The following is a 12407-nucleotide window of genomic DNA, read 5'->3' as shown; positions in this document are numbered from 1 at the left end:
GTAGTTCCTCAAAGGTGATCCTTGATAGAAATTACTCCCAAGAATTATGATAACTTAAGATTCCAGGGCAGATAATTGGGTCTTTAAAGACTATTTTTTTAGGTTCTATGGCGCCAAACGGGCTGAAATTTTGGAATCGTGGTATGAATCACGGTATTAAGGCGATGCCATACGTAGTAATGCAAAATCTTGTGTTTTTTGTTTGAAAATTTGGTCGCCTAGAAATGTTTCAGATGCTTTAATTAAATAGAATACATCTTGACCTTTGAAATAATCAAATCTTTTTATGAGCCCAGAAAAAAATAATGTATAAGGTCTATGAAAACTGCTTTAAAGTTCAAAATCTCCGAACCCATTTTCGGTTATGATTTTATTGTATAATGTGGAAAATTAGGTTATTTATAAATTGATTGAAAAAAATTAAATATTTATGCCTGAACTTCCAAAAAAATAAAATAAAAGGCACTTTTTGGACATGTTTTTTTCTTGCATAAATCAAAGCAGGAGGATGGTGTTAAGCGGGAATTTAAACCTTATCGCCAGCTACGTAAGGGTTGTTATTGAAAGCGGCTCAATTTAAAATACTACACGACGAAGACACAAAATCTGCATAAAGTTGCATTCTTACGGGCACGATTTCAAACTTGGGTTCGAAATTTTAAAGCAATTTTTGTGGAAAATCATCATTCTTAAGGGCACTAATGAAAGACTTAGGTTCGGGCCTTGACAGATAACATATTTTTTTAATAGAATTTGCGCCAAACGGGCTGAATATAAGAATAGTGATATGATTCATGGTCTTTTTAAGCGAAGTCAAAAACAGAATCTGCATACAGTTGCGTTTGTGGAAAAATCATCATTTTTAAGGGCACTAAAAGGGAGGAATCCAAAAAGGCTTCACCCTGAGTGGGTCTCCAATAGATGAATTTTGTCACTTATGTACATCAAAATAGAAAAAGTTATATTCTTTTTAGGTTGTCGAGAAATGCGCCATCCCGCCTCTTGTGTTTATAACACACTCTATTTCTATGATGATTTGCTAATAAAATATTTTTTCATTGATAATTTATAACTCATAATTTCATTGATAAAATATTTAATGATAATTGGTGCCTCACTGGGTTCCCATCTAACAATTTAGTATTATTCATTAAAAATATGATATTATGATAAGATACAGGTATAATAAGAAAATAATGCTAATGAAACAAATTATCGAATTGTTTACGTTGACAATTCCGACACACGCGGTTTTGCATTATTTTGGAGAATCTAGCTTACATTAAAACCGGCTTACTTACCGAAACTGGAATTTAATAGAAAAAACGTTATACCCTCTTCGGGTAATTGAAACAATCGATCAAATTTAAATAAAAACGCCGTTTCGGCAAAAAACATATACTCCTTTCTCACGGCTGGCGTAAATTCACGTCTTTCTTGCCTTCCTTCCGTTTTTTATTTACATATATCACTGATATAGTTATTTACCATTGACAAGTATCCAGTACTCATACGTTTACAATGCCCTGGTGCATAACTCATTCAAATAATTGTTACATTTAATAATTGATGATACTGTACACAGACACAAACGAGGAAAATGTACCTTTTAGCATGAGAGTGAATTTTATTTTTTACTAATTAATTATTCCCAATTTTAAATAAACCAATAGGCACATAGCAAGAAACGGGATTCTTTAAATTTGGCGGATATTTTTTAAAGACACAATTGTTAAAACAATTATTGGATTTTTTACATTATTAAAGCCCCGAACTATGCGTCCCGGAAAACACTGGTCTGAGGCAGTCAACTCTTAGATCAGCAACATCAGCAGCCAAGAACTAAGCCAAATACTAAGTTTTGTGATCCCGCTTTCGGAGTATCTGGGCAAAGGCTTGGAATAAACTCCCTCCAGAACTAAGATCCATAACAAGTCCAACAGAATTCAGGTCTAAACTAAAAACTTACCCTTTTAAGCTATCTTTTAAAGAGAAAGTCCAGTTATATCCAATTTTCCAATTACGTCCTAAATCCTGTATCTAAATTTCGCTAATAAACAATTACTTTATGTTAATTATGTGTTAGTCTCAAGTGACCTAGCAGGTAAGTATTGTACTGTATATTATCTCCATATATAGTTAGTAATAACATAGATCATTGTAAATATATTTGTACAGCACCCCTGGGGTGATTTTGCACAAAAATGGCACTATAAAAATCATCGAAATATTTTTTTATTTTTATTTTTAAATTTCCGATTTAGTTGTCCGGGTTAAGTCTTCCCCAAAGGAAAAACTTAACCCTTCCACTCACTTTTCCACAAATGATCAGCTAGTCAATCAACACTATGTAAGTGCATTATATAAGTAAAATAAATACAAAACAATACAAGAACAACAACACGTCAAATCACCAGATATCAAATGGGAAAAAAAATTCACCGTCTCCAGATATTTTCATATCAGAGGGTTCGGCTCGGTAGAACTTCTAACAGGGCCTATAAATCCTACTGATCCCTCAACATAAATATTTAAAAAATCTTTTGTTATCCTACATGTATTCAAAATGACCGACTTTTGCATCTTTATATATAAATTTTTTGATAGATCTAATACGCCTAAATTTTTAATTAGAGAGCTAGGTATAATGCCAGTAGCCGAAATAACGAATGGTAATATTTTTATAGTCTGAGAATGCCAAATTCTTTTTATTTCATTTCCTAAATCTGTGTATTTTCTTATTTTTTCACTAACAGATTTTTGAATATTACAGGAATTTGGAATAGCAACATCAATGATATAAGTTATTTTTTTAATTTTGTCATGTAAAACTATATCGGGTCTATTATGACTAATCGCTCGGTCTGTTAGTATAGTTTTATCATAATATATTTTATAAAATTCGTTTTCTAAAAATGAATTTGGTTCGTATTCATAATATGGTACTACATTACGGCAGTCAATCAAGTTATGTTTAATTACCAAATTTTGGTGAATTATTTTTAAAACTTGATTGTGCCTAAATGTATACTCGGACGGTGCTAATATAGAACATCCCGATATAATATGTTCTATAGTTTCCGGAAAAGCCAAACATTTTCTACACAAATCATCAATTTGATTTGTATCTTTGATTATATGCTTTCTATAATTTTTAGTATTAATGACTCTATCCTGAATTGCAAGCATAAATCCTTCTATTTCTGCGCTCAACTCTCCAATACTCAACCATTTGTTTGACTTAATTTTGTCAACATACGTTTGGTTGAGATAATTGAAGTGTTTTGCGTGTAAAATTTTATTTGACCAGGAATCTAATAATTCCTGGTTGGGATTTATAAAAATGTTGGCATTCTCATCGTATAAATTTAAAGGTGTAATATTTCTATCTGCCTTGCAAATTATTTTGTGCATTTCTGAGCTATGAGCTTTCCTATGGAAAAAAGTTCTTAGCATTTCTACCTGATTATGTTTCAAAGAAGTTATTTTGACTATACCTCTACCTCCTAAATTTCTAGGTAAATTAACTCGTTCTATAGCTGAATTTGGATGGTGGCAATTAAACTTTGTTAGCGTAGTTCTAATTAATCTTTCTAAGTTATCTTAATCTGTATTAGACCATTTAATTATGCCAAATGAGTACGTTAATAGAGATATTGCCCAAGTATTTATTGCTTTTACTAAATTTTTAGCAGATAGATTGCATTTTAAAATTTTCCTTATCCTAGTTTGAAATTTAATCCTAATATCATTTTTAATACTACTATGGTCTAATCTATTTGATTGTGGGTATCCTAAATACTTATAAACCTCATCCCTTTTCATACTAGTAATTTGGAAATTTCTAAATATACTCTCGTCCCCATCTACAATTTTGCCTTTCTCTATATGGATCGTTCTACATTTATCTAAACCAAATGTCATTTTGATATCATCTGAAAAGTTTTTAACTACCTCGATCATTTTCTCTAAATTTTGTTCAGAATTCGAAAATAATTTTATATCATCCATAAATAATAAATGCGAAATTGTACTACTCTCCCTTGTATTACCCTTAACTTTTATTCCAAACTTGCTTTTAATTAACATTTTAGATAGAGGATTCAATGCTAAGCAAAACCAAAGAGGACTCAATGAGTCTCCTTGAAAAATCCCTCTTTTAATTGAAATGCCCGGTATTACTATTTTCTTACCTTTTAAATTGATAAGTAAATTGGTATTCCAAAAGGACATAATATTTTCCAAAAAGCTAATAATAATGGGGTTAATTTTATATATTTTTAATACTTTGATCAGCCACGAGTGCGGGACACTATCGAAAGCCTTTTGGTAGTCTATATAGCAAGTATGTAAATTACGTTTTCGAGTTTGAATCTGTTTTAGAATTACAGAATCGATAACTAATTGTTCTTTACATCCCATATGTTTTCTGCGACAACCTTTTTGTTGTTCAGATAAAATATTTTTTTCATCTAAATGAGTATATATTAAATCTGTTAAACAAGAGGTTAAAATTTTGTATATTGTCGGTAAACATGTAATGGGTCTGTACTGAGAAGGATTATTAATATTTTCGCTTTTGGGTAACATATAAGTAATACCCTTAGTTAGAAAATTTGGAAAATTTTGAGGTTGACTGACAAATTTTGAAAGATTTTTTGCCAAAAGAGGATGTAAAGTAGTCAGACGTTTGTACCAAAAATTATGTATCCAATCGCAACCCGTGGCTTTCCAATTATGAGTATTTTTAATAATTTTGGTTAACAATTCAACCGATATATTAGAAAAACTCATTTGTTCAATACCTGAAAAATTGAGTTCTTCATTTTCTATCCATGGAGTTGACTCGTTATGTTTTATATCTTTACTCCAAATTTTAGTCCAAAAATCGCGCATATCTGATTCAGATGGTAACGGAATATTATTATTCGAAATAATATTTTGTTTATCGTCAAGTTTGGAATAAAATATTTTTTCATTTTTCTGAAATAATCTATTATTATTTTTTTTATTATACGTATAATTATATCTTTTTAATCTACTAGCTTTTACGCCTAATTTTTGTTTTAATAAATCCAATAAATCATTGATTATATTTTCATTATTATGACTATCAATGTTATAACCAAATTTTCTACCAATTTCATCTACATGTCTCAAAATTTTCCTACTTCTATTTCCATTTTTATATTCTATTACTCTAGCTATGTTACTTCTTAAAAATACTACATCATTTTCTAATCTGATCTGCCATTCTGGTTTACTATAACTATATGATCTATCGTCAGAGGATGATAATTTAATTCCTAACTTATTACAAACAGTAATCGCACTAGCGTATACTATTGTATGAAGATCTAAAAAACTAATTTCGTCAAATATGATTTTTGGTAAAATTATGTTATTTAATTCAAAAATTAATTTAGATAATTTCTTTGACGTATGCAATTTCGGTAATTTTGGTCTAACTATTGGCTCTACATCTATATATCTGTGTATATTATTATGAAGTAAGTTAGCTAATTCTACTACATTTTCATCAACAAAGTTTAAATTTGCAATGTTGATTTCCCTAAGATTATAAATAACGGCTAAGTTATTTGAATCTACTGTAATATCATTGGACATTTCGACTAGAATATTATCCAAACTATCTACATTCAATGCATCTGATATGACATTGTTACTTGTGTTAATTTGTTCTAAATTATTTCCCCTTTGCAATCTATCTGCTACTTCTCTTTTAATCTGTTCTAATGTGACTACAGAAATTAAATTATTTTTGAAAATAGCTCGCTTTTGGTCTGCTAATCTTTGTTCGCTTACTTGGGCAATCGGATAATTTTGTGAGAAAAGTAAATGTAATTTTTTCCTATATAACAACATATCTGTTTCTACTTTGGTTACATAAAAATATGAACGAACAATGAACATATTGACATCGTTCGTCCATTTCATACGCTGTCTAGGAATACCTGCTTTTGTTTTTTGGGGTCTTAGACTATCCATGTTCATCTGTACAGATGACATAATAATCCCCTGTTCATCTACGTTGGTTGCAAATGACATTGTTGTCATTTTGCAAAACAACTTGGAGATGATTGTATCTTTACTACTACATTCCAGTAACCAAATCAATAAATAATTTTCAATGTGACCAAATTAAATATTCTAATCAAACTACCTTTCGACATAACAAATCTATAATTTCTAATTCAACTACCTTTCAACATTACGAATCTATGATATATTATATTCCAGAAAAACGTTATCAACATAAAAATATATTTTTATTTTTTTTAAATGAATGTCAAATATTGTTGTTTACCTTGGTTACTGGGGTCCTCAAATAATTTTTTTTTTTTTTTTTAAATCCTATTTATTTACCTAAATATCCTATTATTTTTTTTTTTTTTTTTTTTAACTTCCGATTTAGTTGTCCGGGTTAAGTCTTCCCCAAAGGAAAAACTTAACCCTTCCACTCACTTTTCCACAAATGATCATCTAGTCAATCAACATTATGTAAGTGCATTATATAAGCAAAGTAAATACAAAACAATACAAGAACAACACGTCAAATCACCAGAGATCAAATGGGAAAATAATTCACCGTCTCCAGATATTTTCATATCAGAGGGTTCGGCTCGGTAGAACTTCTAACAGGGCCTATAAATCCTACTGATCCCTCAACATAAATATTTAAAAAATCTTTTGTTATCCTACATGTATTCAAAATGACCGACTTTTGCATCTTTATATATAAATTTTTTGATAGATCTAATACGCCTAAATTTTTAATTAGAGAGCTAGGTATAATGCCAGTAGCCGAAATAACGAATGGTAATATTTTTATAGTCTGAGAATGCCAAATTCTTTTTATTTCATTTCCTAAATCTGTGTATTTTCTTATTTTTTCACTAACAGATTTTTGAATATTACAGGAATTTGGAATAGCGACATCAATGATATAAGTTATTTTTTTAATTTTGTCATGTAAAACTATATCGGGTCTATTATGACTAATCGCTCGGTCTGTTAGTATAGTTTTATCATAATATATTTTATAAAATTCGTTTTCTAAAAATGAATTTGGTTCGTATTCATAATATGGTACTACATTACGGCATTCAATCAAGTTATGTTTAATTACCAAATTTTGGTGAATTATTTTTAAAACTTGATTGTGCCTAAATGTATACTCGGACGGTGCTAATATAGAACATCCCGATATAATATGTTCTATAGTTTCCGGAAAAGCCAAACATTTTCTACACAAATCATCAATTTGATTTGTATCTTTGATTATATGCTTTCTATAATTTTTAGTATTAATGACTCTATCCTGAATGGCAAGCATAAATCCTTCTATTTCTGCGCTCAACTCTCCAATACTCAACCATTTGTTTGACGAAATTTTGTCAACATACGTTTGGTTGAGATAATTGAAGTGTTTTGCGTGTAAAATTTTATTTGACCAGGAATCTAATAATTCCTGGTTGGGATTTATAAAAATGTTGGCATTCTCATCGTATAAATTTAAAGGTGTAATATTTCTATCTGCCTTGCAAATTATTTTGTGCATTTCTGAGCTATGAGCTTTCCTATGGAAAAAAGTTCTTAGCATTTCTACCTGATTATGTTTCAAAGAAGTTATTTTGACTATACCTCTACCTCCTAAATTTCTAGGTAAATTAACTCGTTCTATAGCTGAATTTGGATGATGGCAATTAAACTTTGTTAGCGTAGTTCTAATTAATCTTTCTAAGTTATCTAAATCTGTATTAGACCATTTAATTATGCCAAATGAGTACGTTAATAGAGGTATTGCCCAAGTATTTATTGCTTTTACTAAATTTTTAGCAGATAGATTGCATTTTAAAATTTTCCTGATCCTAGTTTGAAATTTAATCCTAATATCATTTTTAATACTACTATGGTCTAATCTATTTGATTGTGGGTATCCTAAATACTTATAAACCTCATCCCTTTTCATACTAGTAATTTGGAAATTTCTAAATATACTCTCGTCCCCATCTACAATTTTGCCTTTCTCTATATGGATCGTTCTACATTTATCTAAACCAAAAGTCATTTTGATATCATCTGAAAAGTTTTTAACTACCTCGATCATTTTCTCTAAATTTTGTTCAGAATTCGAAAATAATTTTATGTCATCCATATATAATAAATGCGAAATTGTACTACTCTCCCTTGTATTACCCTTAACTTTTATTCCAAACTTGCTTTTAATTAACATTTTAGATAGAGGATTCAATGCTAAACAAAACCAAAGAGGACTCAATGAGTCTCCTTGAAAAATTCCTCTTTTAATTGAAATGCCCGGTATTACTATTTTCTTACCTTTTAAATTGATAAGTAAATTGGTATTCCAAAAGGACATAATATTTTCCAGAAAGCTAATAATAATGGGGTTAATTTTATATATATTTAATACTTTGATCAGCCACGAGTGCGGGACACTATCGAAAGCCTTTTGGTAGTCTATATAGCAAGTATGTAAATTACGTTTTCGAGTTTGAATCTGTTTTAGAATTACAGAATCGATAACTAATTGTTCTTTACATCCCATAAATTATTATTATTATTATTATTATTATTATTATTTAAACATCCCTATAGTAAATATTTACTGTGTTTGTCCACGCATTTGAAAGGTTAGGAGTTAATTTCGAAATAAACCGATGGTAAAAGTGGTCCAAAATGCGTTCTTTGGGGTATTTCTGAAGTGTACGCTCGTTATCGTGTAGAACTATTTTAACCTAAAATCTTTATCTTTATTGTGGCTGACAATTAAAATGACAGATTCAAACAGCTTCGAAGCTGTTCACAATACAAAAATATCATGGAAGACGCTTGAATAATTTTTTTTTAGAATTAAGTAGTTTTTGCTTTAATTCCCTATGGGCATATAATTTGTAAAATCGTGAATTGCGTTTCATTCGTCTTTGACCATCTTTTAGATCCCTTCTTGATTATGCAAATCATTATTACCTCTTTACCATTGGCTTCGCCCAGACAATCCACGCAACGCACATAAGCCGTTCCCAATTAGAACTGTCAAACAAATTTACTTTAGGTTAAAAACATTTTTTTACGTTACAATTCGGATTAAAAAATATTACGTATTCTGTAATTCTAAGGCTCTTCTGGTATACTGAATGAACATCTTAATTTTGTTTCAAAAATATCATCATACTATCGAAAATGAAAAAAAAACAATGTTCGACGGAAACTATGATAAGAAAAGGCAAGGAAAACTAAGGGATTTTACAGGAACTTACAAAAAGATAACTTTGAAGGTGTTTTAAAGATCAAAACGTGCGAATATTTTAAGTCAATAATTGAGCTTCAAAAGAGGATTTCTAGCTTCGGATTATTTCTTTAATAAGTTAAGTTAAAGTCATGTCAAAAGTGCGGAATTTTTTTTTTAATACTGGAATTCCATGATAAAATTTATCATAATAGAGAAAAGATAATGTTCGTCTTCAATAAAGATACTCTTTCCGGCAGAATGTAATTGAAAATATTACTGTTTTGAAAGGATGAAAGAAAGTTACAAGTTATCAAAAGAAGATTATCCTTTCGAGAGAAAAACAACACAATTTCGTTTGCTCTCCTTTCTGCTTACATTTTCCTCAATTGAATTAATATTTATGTTCCCGGGGCAGATCTAATAAGCCATACAAGCGCCGTGCGGTTGCCGAGTGTTAATTCTGTAATTGAATATCACCAAACGGGGTTTCACTTAGAACCGAACCGATATTTTTTGCCTTCGTAGCACTTCTGTTACCTTTTTACGACGAAACGCAGGCGCCTTCTGGAACCCGCAGATATGATTAATGACTAGGAAATAATCTGAGTGGATGATTAAATAAACAAGAGCAAAGATTGACGCTGCTCCTTTGATAATAAGCGCCCTTCCCACAAAAAGGAAAATGAATTATCTAGCAATATTAATCGAAAAAACAAAAAGGAATAGGAAGTGAAAGGAAATCGCACTAATCGAGTTATTGTTTACCTTAAAGAAATATTTAAATAAAGAAAATTCAAGGGCTGTCGGTGTGTGTTGTTACCTGTCAGTTGTGTTGTAAGGGGACCCAAAGTAAGGGCTGAACTCAGCCAGTTGATTAGCGCCTTTGTAGATTGTTTCCAGGGAGAAAACCACCCCGCGTTCCTGAAAGCATTACTTAGATTACCAAAAAGTTTTTCGTTTGGCAGAAATGAAGGTGAATCGTTTAGGTTTGATTGTTTTAGTGGGAGAAAAATTTAATCGGGATTTATGCAACTGCGCAATGAATTCCTTTGAAAGCTGAAATTGAATAACTTTAAAGGTTAAATTCTTTGTTTGATCTCAAATCCAGGTAAAGAAAGGGTGGATTCGTTCTCCAATTTTCAATAGTCTGGAATTTAAGATTACCAAAAAGGCAAAACGCGTACCTACCGTTCTTTGTTAAAAAAATATTTTATTCAACTTCTCATCACCTCAGTGATATTCAAGTTATTTGCAAAACCAAATCAACAATTACAATTACCGTGAAATATAGATGTTTTCATTTACAACACAAATATTTATGTTATGCCGAGTTATGTTTAACCGGTGAGTGAATATTTAATATATTGATAATGTTTAACGCAAGTAAGAACAGATTCAGTATTAAAAATATTTGTTTTAAATTTCAGTATGATCTACTAAACCATTTATTACTGGAAACCTTTTTCATAATAAAAGATTCATCATAAAAGTGATAACGAGTTCAGAAAAACAAATTTTGATTTCATTAGAGTAAAATTTTGAAACGAAAGTTTTTACTGGCCTTTAAAGCTCCATCAATTAAGCCATTAAATCAGTGTTAAAAAAGCCCAAGTTTTGCAGAACCGCTAAATCTTGCGGGTTTCAGCTTTAAATGGACCATCTATTATTAAAATTACAATTTATAGCCGGGGGTTCTTACCTTATGCTCGTTGGGGATGAAGACTCCCCTGAATACAATTTCCGCCCTTCTGACCCTCTCGTCTAAGGGTGAGATATCCTTACAACTGGCTGAGACTCCCAGCCTGATGGTACCGCAAAACAGCAAGACGGAAAGCATTACGCTAAAAAGCTCCATATTGTGGTAACTTACTGCGCACGAATTATTTTAGAAACTTTAGAATGTTCACTGGTTTCGCAATATCTGATGACATTTGAAACTTCAACAATTTCAATTCATAATTTTTCAGAAAATAATTGTCTTTTTTTTAAAGTTCACTGTTTTCATATTACGCAAGAATGTTCACACGTTTCACAATTGGTTAGAAAGCTCATGGTGATCATGTTTGCTTTGATCTGTTGTGATAACAGTGCTGCATCGTTATCCATCACTAGTCACACTGCCACTCTTCATTACAGTTGTTATTGTTAATGTTGGAACACACCGTGGCAAATGTTTACCTTGCAAAAATATTTGCGCTCGTTAAACTCTGATTGAATGAATTGTTCCATTGTTATAAATTAATTAACACTGCAGCTAAAGTACATACTCGTTGAGTATTATTTAATTCGTAACACAATTTATAAGATGGATTGTTTGATTATCATTATAAGTTCTCTCAGCCACTGAAAAAAAAGAAAAAGAGTCAATTAGAACAATGTTTTCGCAATCTGTGTACCTTTGTATTATATTTTATATAATTTTACCCAATGTATGCATCTAAAATAAAAGGTTTTGTCCTACGCGCAAAGAGTTTACTTGTGGTGTGAAGAATATAAGATTATTAGACTTTAAGCGGGGGAGTGACTCATCTGCAATGGGGTTGTGGGGCTTTCGAGGAACCAAGGAGGAGTGGAAAGGAGAGACGAAATCCTCTTCCATCCCGGGTCTTTTAGGGAACCAAGGAGGAGTGGAAGGAAGATACGAAATCCGCTTCCATCTCGGGGCCTTTAGGGAACTAAGAAGGTGTGGAGAGGAGAGACGAAGTCCTCTTCCATTGTGGGGCCTTTATGGAACCAATGAGGAGTAGAGAAGAGAGATCATACTCTCTTTCTTATTGGAGCCTTCAAGGAACCAAGGGGGATTGGAGAGGAGAAATGAGACCTGGGAATACACACTTTGGAACCAGAAGACATAGCCACAAATCCAAAAACCCTGGTGAACTTTATAAAAGGGACCGGGTGACTGTTAAAGGAGAGGAGTTATGAGGTAAAATGGGATATAGCACAATGGCCTATGGCCTAAGTTCTCACGGGAACTATATGTAAACCGTCTCCGCTCTATAAAAAAAAGGTTTTAAGCTTTCTACATGAATCAACTTATATTAATATTTTAAAGATCACTAAAAAGTCGTCTATTTTTTTCAAATTTTTTTCTCACGTTTTGAATTCTGCTGGAAATTAAAAAAAAAAATCA

General features: G+C 31.1%; 1 protein-coding gene across 1 annotated transcript in view; it reads right to left on the bottom strand.

Annotated features, from left to right (window-relative positions):
- LOC149419857 (uncharacterized) overlaps positions 1–12407 on the bottom strand; it is a 297070-nt gene that overhangs the window by 124089 nt on the left and 160574 nt on the right. The window contains exons 2-3 of the mRNA XM_089637341.1: positions 10974–11617; positions 10095–10195 (exon numbers count right to left, since the gene is read on the bottom strand). Of these exons, the coding sequence (XP_089493467.1) occupies positions 10095–10195; positions 10974–11129 (257 nt within the window). The 5' untranslated portion in view covers positions 11130–11617. The remainder of the gene's footprint in view (positions 1–10094; positions 10196–10973; positions 11618–12407) is intronic.

The sequence above is a fragment of the Hesperophylax consimilis genome, chromosome 11, assembly GCF_061612785.1.
Source record: "Hesperophylax consimilis isolate HC1 chromosome 11, BYU_Hcon_1.0, whole genome shotgun sequence".
In the NCBI taxonomy this organism is placed as follows: domain Eukaryota; kingdom Metazoa; phylum Arthropoda; class Insecta; order Trichoptera; family Limnephilidae; genus Hesperophylax; species Hesperophylax consimilis.
This window is presented reverse-complemented; position numbering and strand designations above follow the sequence as displayed.